Here is an 11,379-nt window from a genome sequence, read left to right as displayed (position 1 = left end):
GGGTACGCAGAAGAATGTTAAATGCCCCAGGGGGTACGCCGCTGTAAAAAGTTTGAGAACCACTGCTCTAGAGGACGCAGCGTGCAGTTCCCTTTCGAAAGTAAACGTTATTTTTCACACACTTTAAGCTATTTTATTTTTCAAATGTAATAGGATTAGTCCAACGTATCGAATCGTTCAGTTTGTAAAGCCTCGTACCGAAAGGTTCAATATGAATATGTGTGTGTGTATATATATATATATATATATATATATGTATATATATATATATACAGTGGATTTTAACACAGGTGGTGGGAGAAAAAACGCTGACATTCTGGATTTGGATGGCAGTATAATGTACCAGTTGCAGGCAGCCCTTGTTCCTTTGAGAGAACGGGGGGTGCGCATTCTCAACTATCTCGACGACTGGCTCATACTCGCACAGTCTCGCGATCAGTTGTGCGCATACAGGGACCTGGTGCTCAGACACCTCAGCCCATTGGGTCTTCGGGTCAACTGGCAAAAGAGCAAACTCGTGCCAACGCAGAGGATCTCTTTTCTCGGCATGGAGTTGGATTCGGCCAGTCAGACAGCACGCCTCACCCACGAACGTGCTCAGTCAGTGCTGAACTGCCTCAAGACTTTATCAGGCAGGACGTCGGTCCCACTGAAATTCTTTCAGAGGCTCCTGGGGCATATGGCTGCAGCTGCGGTGGTATTTCCGCTCGGTCTGCTCCATATGAGACTGCTTCAGCACTGGCTCCATGGCCGAGTCCCGAGGTGGGTGTGGCAACACGGTACTCACTGGGTTCAGATTACACTGGCCTGCCGCAGAACCTTCAGCCCGATGTCAGATCCCTCGTTTCTTCGTGCAGGAGTGCCCCTGAAGCAGGTATCCAGGCATGCTGTGGTATTCACGGATGCCTCAGCCACCGACTGGGGGCCACGTACAATGGGCATGCAGTCTCAGGGGTTTGGACAGGTCCCCAACTGCATTGGCGTATCAATTGCCTTGAGTTGCTAGCAGTATGCCTTGCCCTGAGCTGCCTCAGACGGCGCCTTCGGGGCAGGGACGTTCTGGTCCGCACAGACAACACTGCGACCATTGCGTATATAAACCGGCAAGGATGTTTACGCTTCCGTCGCATGTCGCAACTCGCCTGCCATCTCCTCCTGTGGAGTCAGAAGCATCTGAGGTCCCTTCGTGCCATCCACATCCCGGGAGTGTTCAATCAGGCAGCCGACGAGCTGACTCGAGCAGCACTTCCAGGAGAGCGGAGACTCCACCCCAGGTGGTTCAGCTGATCTGGAGATGGCTCAGATAGACCTTTTTGCATCTCCAGAAACCACCCACTGCCAGTGGTTCTACTCCCTAACCGAGCACAGACACTGTGCAAGTTCAGGGAGGACGAGGACAAGGTCTTGTTAGTGGCTCTATATTGGCCCAACAGGACCTGGTTCCCGGAACTCATGCTCCTCGTGACAGCCCCTCCCTTGCCGATTCCTCTGTGGAAGGATCTACTGACTCAGAGACGGGGCACACTTTGGCACCCGTGTCCAGACCTCTGGAAACTTCACATATGGTCCCTGGATGGGATGCGGAGGATCTAGGTGTCCTACCCCAAGAGGTAGTAGACACCATCACTTCAGCAAGAGCACCGTCTACGAGCGCCCATGCCTTGAAGTGGAACCTGTTCGTCAAGTGGTGTTCTTCTCACCGAGAGGACCCCCATAGATACCCGATCAGAGTCGTGCTGTCCTTTATGCAGCAAGGGTTGGAGCGAAGGCTGTCTCCCTCCACCCTTAAAGTCCATGTGGCTGCGATTGCTGCGTATCACGACCCCGTGGAAGGGAAGTCTGTAGGGAGGCATGATTTGGTCGTCAGGTTCCTTAGGGGGGCGAAAAGGTTAAATCCTCCCCGCCCCTCTCTATACCCTCTTGGGCCCTGACTATAGTTCTCAGAGCACTACAGCAGGGCCCATCTGAGCCCTTGCAGTCAGTCGAGCTAACGTTTCTTTCAATGAAAACTTGAATCGTGCCTAGAGTTTGGGCCGGCTGACTCCCAGGTAATCCTGAGGCCCCGGCCTGGCTACGTGCCCAAGGTTCCTACTACCCCCTTCAGGGATCAGGTAGTGAACCTGCAAGCGCTGCCCCCGGAGGAGGGCAGTCCCGTCCGAGCCTTGAGATGGTACGTAGACCGGACACAAAGCTTCAGGACCTCAGATCAGCTCTTTGTCTGTTACGGAGATCGGCAGAAGGGGAATGCCGTCTCTAAGCAGAGGATGGCCCACTGGATAGTGGATGCCATCACCCTGGCTTATCAGACACAGGGTGTGCCCTGCCCGCTCAGTTTGCGAGCTCACTCTACTAGAAGTGTTGCATCCTCCCGGGCGCTGGCTCGTGGCACCTCGCTGACAGATATTTGTAGAGCTGCGGGCTGGGCGACCCCCAACACGTTCACTAGATTCTATAGCCTTCATGGTGAGGGTATCCTCCTGTGTTCTCACCTCAAATGGGTAGAAGCACTGAGAGGCCCCGGTTTAGTGTCGGTTTGCTAAACCGCTCCAGAGAGTCCGTATGGTAGACCCTGTCGAGCTCCTCCATCCCCTCGGCAGCCAGATGTGGTGGAACGTCCGGCGCCAAGCCCTCACTTGATGAATCCATGAGAAGCAGTAGAGGGCTGGTTTCCATATGTAAAAACCTGAGTGGATCCCATATGGTAGAATACGATAGGGGATATATTCACACGTTATAGAAACGAAAATGATGGTGTATAAAATTGATTTTAAGATAAAAAATTAGACGACAAAGAATTCACTTGACGGAGCTCAAACTCAAAACACACGGCAGCAACAAACAGGAAGTGACGTGTTTTTCTAAACTTTCTAAACTAAACTTAAGTTGAATATACGAAGTAAATTCAATTTAACTTTGATTTATCTATTTTCACTGATACAGTTGAGTGAACAAAAATAAATAAATAAATAAATACAGTGAACTTTGGTACTGAAAACTTAAAGTACACAGGTTCACCTTACTTTCATAAATCTATTCCAAATAAACTTTATAAGCTCAATGAACTTTAAATGTGTTGAGTCAGTGCAAAAAAAAAGAAAAAAAAATAGAAAAAGAAAGAAAGAAAAAAAAAATTCCTAACTCAAAAAGTTAAGTTGTGAACCGGTTTTTTTTTTTCTTCTTTCCTTTCCTTTTTCTTTTTTTCTACAGTAAGTTACCCATTAGTACCTCACTCGATGAATCCGTGAGAACCGGTAGAGGGCTGGGTTCCATATGTAGAGACCTGAGTGAATCACATATGTGTAAAGTCCACGGTATAGCCTCAGAGCCCCGTGTTTCCCTGGCAGACTTCTGCCATTTCCAACAGGGTTATAATCACCTCTAATCTTCCACATGCACCTAAACGGTTGTTCAGATGTGTAAGTGCTTCCGAAACCTCATTCGGGAAGGATGGGGCTTCCGCAACGTTCCTGTTCCAAGTGGAACGGGTACGTTTTCCCAGTGTTATCCAATCTCACTGAGTGGGTAGTGCTACGACAAACAGTGACTGGTCTTCTTGTTGCGAGCCCCGGCCTACGCTGAAAAGGGAGCGCAGGAGGCTCGCTCAGGACACTGGAAGTGGCAGCATCTGTGGCGCTTTGGTAGGGATCCCAAAGTCGGTCATAACTGATGTGACTCGTAGTGACCGACTGAAAGGGAATGTCTCTGTTACGTATGTAACCCTCGTTCCCTGAAGGAGGGAACGGAGACGTCATGTCCCGTCTCCACAGCTGCTGTACCACCGCTGAGCGACCGGGTCACCGGCTCGGCTCATCAGCAAAAACCTGAGTAAGCACTGCACCTGCTGCCTAGTTATACTCACGCTTCAATCAGGGCAGCTGGATGCAATCATCACATGCCAATGTGCATGGGCTCATTTAGTTTACACTCGAAGTGGATTGGTCTCTCTAAGCGAGATCCCAAAGTCGGTCATTACCGACGTGACATCTCCGCTCCCTCCTTCAGGGAACGAGGGTTACATGAGACGTTTCTTTGTTTTGTTTACTCCTGCAATCGCCAGTGCTTTCCTTGTGGGTTATTATTAAAGAACTCTTGGTTTTAGATGTTGTTCCTTCATCGTGCACTTTATTCTACACATCCCATGACAGAAAAACCAGACCCATACTACAGAAGGACTTAACAGCACTGCCAGTACAAACAATCACAGTGTCTCCAAGCCCAAGGACTGGAGCATTGCCAGTGCAAATGGTCACAATGCTTCTGGTGAGTGAAGCAGTGTGTCTGGGCTGCCCACAGATCCACTCCAGCCCCTGAGTCCGCTCCCGTGTCAGCTCCATTGTGGGTTTTTAGCCCTTGAGTCCTCTCCAGTGATGGCTTCAGCCCCTAAATCCACTCTATTCTCGGCTTCAGCCCTGAGTCTGCTCCAGTGATGGCTCCAGCCCCTGAGTCCGCTTCAGTGATGGCTCTAGCCCCTGAGTACAGTTCAATGCCCGCTCTCATCCCAGAGCTCAGCCCAAAGTCAGCTACACTCTCCATAATGGCTCTGGCAATAATGTGTGTTTGGGAAAAAAACGTATATTTTTACTTGGACTATATATAATTATATTTAAATAGAATACATAGTATTTTCAACTTTATTTAGTTATTTGAACTTATAAAGTTTAGTTGGAATAACCTTATGAAAGTATAGTGAACTTGCTTTATGTTTTCAATACCAAAGTTCATTTGACCTAATACGGCTTATTTTCTTAGTTCAACCAAATAAATAATCTATTTATTTCAATTGTAAATAATAATTTTATTTCAAATGTTTCAGTTATGTTTTGATCGACAACTTTTTCATTCCCATTTAAATTCATTTCTAAACTCTAAAAATAATTCAGTGGATTTGTAAATGCCAATAATAAATAACTATGCTACCTTAATACAATATCTGAGTCAATGCAAAAAGATACCTCAAAAAATTAAGTTAATTAAGTTAAATGAACATCAACTTTGGTACTGAAAACTTCATCTTACTTTCATAAAGTTATTCCACTTAAACTTTATAAGTTCAAATAACTAAGTCAAGTCAAGTCAAGTCACCTTTATTTATACTGAAAACTTAAAGTACACAGGTTCACCTTACTTTCATAAATCTATTCCAAATAAACTTTATAAGCTCAATGAACTTTAAATGTGTTGAGTCAGTGCAAAAAAAAAGAAAAAAAAATAGAAAAAGAAAGAAAGAAAAAAAAAATTCCTAACTCAAAAAGTTAAGTTGTGAACCGGTTTTTTTTTTTCTTCTTTCCTTTCCTTTTTCTTTTTTTCTACAGTAAGTTACCCATTAGTACTTTTAGTACAATGAAGTAAAAAAAAAAAAAAAAAGAAAATTTGATTCTCTTTCATATTCACTGTGTTCTTTGTAAATAATTCTGGTATTCTGGTATGTTAAACAAAGTCTCATTGCACAGGGTGGGTGTCTGACGCTAAAAACTGCAATAATACAGAAAATGCTGCAGCTTATGATGCACTTTTTGAACATCTTGGCTTGGACAAGAATGACAATCAAAAGCGTCCCTTGTATTATGGGGATGCTACCCATGTTTTTGTGGAACTATATGTGACCTCCATCATAGATGTGGTGAGTTCAACATGATTTACCTTCTCATTCAGGTCATTATGGAATATCAAGCAGTAGTTTCATCAACACTTTTTTAAAAATGTATTAATTTTTTTTTTTTATCTACAGGATGAAAAAGCCCAAAGCCTCACGATACAGGTCAAAATGATAACTGTAAGTCTTTTAAAACCCTATTTCACTTTTATTTCACAAAGTTTTAATCATTTTACAAAACGTTTTCATGCATTATAAGAGTTCATATTTGATTTTTAAGCATCTTGTTCTTGTAATCACTGTGAATTTATAACTTTGCAGGCTTGGATAAATATAAATATGGATTGGAACAGCCATGAATTTTGTGGAATGAATACATTTTCAGCCCGGAAAGACATGGTTTGGACTCCAGACATTGTTATAGCAGAAAGGTATACAAATTACTTTGACAAAACTTGTTTTATTTTAGGCATTTTTTGCCATTTTTTTTTTTAACAATCACTAGGGCTTATTTCTCAATACTTGGGTGAGCACAGTGAACACAACAGCAGTCTTAAGGGTTAAACTGTGGATAATTTTCCATTGCTTTGGCACAAAATACATTCAATCACTACCTCTTTGAAATTAAATGATTACAGGCCAATTTGCACATATTCACATACTTTTTCCAAAACTGTTAAACTTAGGCTGAAACCCTAAAAGGAAACCCTACAAAACTGACAGCAATTCTGAATAAGCTACAGTTCTGCAGTAATACCATATTGCAAATCTAAAAGATGAATTACTATAAAAACAACTTGATGTAGCCAAACCCCTACACAGCTGTTAGTCTCTCAAAATGCATTACCATTGGTACAAAAGGAAACAATTTAGTAAGAATGTTGTACTGTAATGTAAACATGGACCATGTATGCAACATATATTGCAGTGAATTCTAATAGTGGAGAGATTACATTATACAGAAGAAAACACTGTAACATTGAAGAAAACACTGTATAATGTTACATGTTGTTAGTGTATAATGTTACCTTGTCATTCAGGTGATTGTTTTATGAGTGACAGTGTGTTTATGGAAGAATGAATTGATTAGAGACATGTGTGAAGTTATGTTTAGTGCATTTTAAATGTGAAAATTACCGCTGTGCCTAGCTAAAAGTGAGTAAGGAGAACTGTGAAGATTATTGAAAAAGTGACTTAAGTATTGAGGGGTACTAAAGATTGTAAAAAAAATAAATAAATAATAATAATAGTAATAATAATATGATAAACAAGATTTTATTTATAAAACTTTATGAACATTTATCTGTTATTCTTGTCACACTGACAACTATGTTTCAGTGTATTTAAATGCTTAAAATGACTGCAATTATTAAATATTTAAAAGCATTATACCATGTTTGTGAATGTTATTAATGAAGTTATGTCACATATATAATGGAAGTGCTTATATACTGTAATAGAGTGCTGCAGGGATTATGTATTTTTGTAGGCCAAAACCCAGAAATGACTTAGCATTTTAGCACATCCGGTTTTTGGTCAAATGCCTGAAATAAGGTCTGTGGTGAACACAAGCTCAAGATATTTTTACATTTTATTCTGCAACATAAAATACATCAGTAATACAGTGTTTTTTTTATAGTCTTGAAAAAGACGGTTGCTAGAGTGGCTAAATGGGACTACAAAGTTTGACATCAATCATTATCACACTGAACAGAAAAGCTCAAAAATAATTGTGCTCTTGCAAACTGTTCTAACTGTGTCAAAGACACATCCTAGGATGTGCTGGGACACATCTTCAGTGATGTTTCTAAGGTCAGCGGGTGTTTTGGGTCTTTCAACATCATAGACCCTCGCCCAGGTGACCCTGCCAGGATTGATCAGACCCTGGCTTGTGTCCCAGCAACACTGGCCCACGGATCACTCCTCTTATCTGGACAGCCATCATGCAGCCTCCATGGTGGACTTGATGGCTTTCCTCTTTGCAGCCCCAGTAATGCCAAGCAGTGTGTAGTCCTTAGACAGTGACCAGCCAGCAAAGCCCCACTTTGGTTCGCAGCATGCCTTCTAGCCTGCCCTTCTGCACTTCTCCACCAGCTCCTGATACTTGGACCTCTTCTGATCATTCACCTCTTCAACTTTGATGTCAACTTCATGACTTTGATGTCATACAACGATCGGTCTGCGCAGCGACAATGCATCTCGAACAAGCCTGGTGTGTTTGTGTTTGGCACTGCTGCGCTAGCGTTGCTGGGAAAGATGAGACGCATTCAGTGACATAAGACCTGGCTCTCTGGTGACTCTCTAACCCGTGGAAAGGCAAACCGGTTCTTAGAAGGCTCGCCAGTCGAACCAACTCCGAACTGGCAATAGCACTAGCTCTTAAATAAAACCCGGTTCATGCTGGTGGAAAAGGGGTATGCGATGGACTTCAGCACCTGATCATGCCACCAGCAGTAGCAGCCCTTCCCCAGGGCTGTTGGGCAGCTGTTTAAGATGTGCCCTCCCAGGGCTTAGATGACATGCTGGTGAATTACTCTTTCCCCAGATGTGAAGATTCGCTGGGCTACTAAGAATAGACCTCTTGGACCAATAACTTGATCTGCTGGAGATCTGCCTTCTAAATCCCCTCCTCCGGGACTAGCTGGTGGTGGTCTCAATGGGCTTTATTATAGTGGGGTTGTGGGTTGGCACCTAACCCTGCCCAGCCTGTAGCTACCGTGCCCACCAAAGTCCTGTGTCTGAGCCAGGACTCAGCAATTTCCAGGCCTTCCTGTGTTCTCCACTTCCTGCATGTCTGCACTGTGATGCATGCCGATGCCACCCTTGAGTCCTTAGAGCCCCAATAGAGTAGTACCTCTCTGGTGCAAAAGACCTTGAACTTCTCTTCTAGGCTGCTGAATAGGAGCTATAGCTTATTTATCCTTTCATAGAGTGCTGCTGCATGGCAGTCCCAACCACCTGTTGACGTGGTTACTTCATACACCAGAATAGGCCAGGGGACTCAAGGTACAATGCCATGTTGGTATATCCAGTCTTTAAATTGGCCAGACTTTTTGACTGTGGTGAGCCAAGATTCCAGCTTCCTGATGGTGGTTTGAATGGCTGTTGCATCTGTGAGGTTGCAGACAAAGAAAACACAGATAATAAAAAATAAAGATATGTGAATAAAATACACGTGTGTGTGTGTGTATGTTTATATATATATATATATATATATATATATATATTATCGAAGTAGGGGAGAACATTTAACTGTTCATTAAGTAGATTGCCTGGGGAAAGAAACTTTTTTTTGTGCCTGGCAGTCCAGGTGCTCGGTGCTCTGAGCCCTTTTTCTCACTCTGGATATATACAGTTCTTAAAGAATGGGCAGGGGAGCATCAATAATCCTTTCAGCAGTCCGAACCATCCTCTGTAGTCTTCTGATATCTGATTTTGTAGCTGAGCCAAATCAGACAGTTATTGAAGTGCACAGGACATACTCAATGACGGCTGAGTAGAATTGGGTGAGCAACTCCTGTGGCAGGTTGAACTTCCTCAGCTGGAAGAGGAAGTACAATCTCTGTTGGGCCTTTTTAACAATGGAGTCAATGTGATTGTCCCACTTCAGGTCCTGAGAGATGCCCAGGAATCTGAATGACTCTACTGCAGCAAAGTGTTGTTCATGATGGTGAGTGGGGGGAGTGCTGGGGGGTTGTTAAGAGTGCACCTGACAGCCCGCTGCTCAACCTCACTTATATATGCAGACTTATCATCATCTTGCATGAGGCCGATGATTGTAGTGTCACCTGCAAAGTTCAGAAGCTTGACAGAAAGGTCTGTAGAGGTGCAGTCACTGGTGTGGAGGAGGGAAGAGCAGTGGGGAGAGAACGTATCCCTGAGGGGCACCAGTGCTAATGGTGTGGCTGTTTGACATTAATTTCACCAGTCTCACTAGCTGTTGCCTATCTGTCAGAAAGCTGGTGATCCACTGACAGATAGAGTTAGGAATAGAGAGCTGGGTTAGTTTGGTCTGGAGGAGTGCTGGGATGATTGTATTGAAAGCCGAACTGAAGTCCACAAACAGGATCCTGACATAAGTCTCTGGTCTGTCAAGATGTTGTAGGATATAATGCAGTCCCATGTTGACTGCATCATATACAGATATGTAAGCTTGATAAGCAAACTTCAGGGGGACCAGTAGGGTCCAGTGATGTCCTTTAGATAAGCTAACACCAGCCTCTCAAACGATTTCATGACCACAGATGTTAGGGCAACAGGCCTGTAATCATTTAGTCCTGTGATTTTGGGTTTCTTTGGGATGGAGATGATGGTGGAGCATTTGAAGCAGGCAGGGACTTTGCACAGCTCCAGTGATCTATTAAAGATCTGTGAAAAGCTAGAGGCCAGCTAGTCAGCACAGGTTTTCAGACAGGCTGGTGAAACACCATCTGGGCCTGGTGCTTTTCTTCTCTTTTGTTTTCTGAAGACCTTCACTGATCTGCAGTAACACTCATTCAGGTCTTCAGAAAGTTGTTGATTCGTCTCAGTGCTTGGGGATGGGGTCTTGTAGTTTGTGATGTCTTTCAGTCCTTTCCACACTGAAGAAGGGCCATTGGCAGAAAACTGGTTTTCCAGCTTATTAGAGTAGCCCCTGTAATCCATTCTGATCTGCTTTGTCAGTGTGTTCCTGGCCTGATTGTACAAGATTCTGTCCCTACTCCTGTAGGCATCCTCTGTGGCCTGACAAAGCTGTCTGAGTTTTGCTGTGAACCATGGTTTATCATTGTTGTAAGTTAAATGAGTCCTGGTAATAAATGCACATAAACTAAAATGCATTGTTACAGCCTCTGTGAGCTCGTCCAGATTGGTGGCAAAAGCTTCAAAAACACTCCAATCATTTGAAGCAGGCTTGTAAATCCTACTCTGCTAAATCTTTTTACAGTCCTTAATACAGGTTTAGCTGATTTCAGTTTCTGCCTGTAGGTCGGTATGAGATGAACCAAACAGTGATCAGAAAGCCCCAACGCTGCCCGTGGGACAGAGTGATATGCAGAGGTGGAAAGTAACGAATTACATTTACTTGCGTTACTGTAATTGAGTAGCTTTTTTGTGTACTTCTACTTTTTAAAGTAATTTTTAAAATCTGTAATTTTACTTTTACTTAAGTATATTTTGTTTGAAGTATTGTACTTCGCTACATTTTAAAACATTCATTACTGAGTAAAATTATGGAATTTTCTCTAAGCTCTCTGGAAACTACTGCAGTAAATAATGGGTAGGAGAGCAAACTGGCGCTAAAATCACAAGAAAGATGGACGGTCATGACAGGCATTAGTGGTACAGACCCAGCTGAAAACGATACCCCGTCATATTCTGCTGAAGTTGAACTCAAAGGAAATTAAGTGAACCAATATTTATGCTCTATTATGCAGTGTAAGCTGTGTTTGCCTAGGGAGACCGAACTAGCAGCTTATAAAATCTCGACATCAGCCCTTCGCAAGCATGTATAGGTATGGTAAATACTTGCATCGTTGCATTGGTGGTTAAAATGAAGCTTTGACCATTTAGCAAGAGGTTTTGCACAAATTAGCCAAAAAGAGAGTATTGCAGAGTGTGCGATATATATCGTCTGCGATAATATCGTAATTGTTGTTTTAACGATGTGCGATTTGACATTATCAGTATTTTGCCAAAAACAAAACAAAACACTCCTACAGAGTGCTGTGAAGTCTAGTAGATTAGACTACTGCACGCGCCCATTTAGACTGCGTTCTTTCACTGCGTGATTCAGTCTGTTAAAATGC

The 11,379-nt window shown here is 43.2% G+C and overlaps 1 protein-coding gene across 1 annotated transcript in view; it reads left to right on the top strand.

Annotated features, from left to right (window-relative positions):
• Positions 1 to 746: 746 nt before the first annotated feature.
• The window catches only part of LOC107677842 (5-hydroxytryptamine receptor 3A-like), a 27,320-nt gene continuing 16,687 nt past the window's right edge, over positions 747 to 11,379 (top strand). Inside the window, exons 1-6 of the mRNA XM_016472929.1 lie at positions 747 to 762; positions 858 to 982; positions 4,146 to 4,260; positions 5,451 to 5,620; positions 5,729 to 5,773; positions 5,915 to 6,024. Coding sequence (XP_016328415.1) covers positions 747 to 762; positions 858 to 982; positions 4,146 to 4,260; positions 5,451 to 5,620; positions 5,729 to 5,773; positions 5,915 to 6,024 — 581 coding nt within the window. The remainder of the gene's footprint in view (positions 763 to 857; positions 983 to 4,145; positions 4,261 to 5,450; positions 5,621 to 5,728; positions 5,774 to 5,914; positions 6,025 to 11,379) is intronic.

This window comes from Sinocyclocheilus anshuiensis, unplaced genomic scaffold, assembly GCF_001515605.1.
Source record: "Sinocyclocheilus anshuiensis isolate Anshui unplaced genomic scaffold, SAMN03320099.WGS_v1.1 scaffold173, whole genome shotgun sequence".
Classification (NCBI taxonomy): Eukaryota; Metazoa; Chordata; class Actinopteri; order Cypriniformes; family Cyprinidae; genus Sinocyclocheilus; species Sinocyclocheilus anshuiensis.
This window is presented reverse-complemented; position numbering and strand designations above follow the sequence as displayed.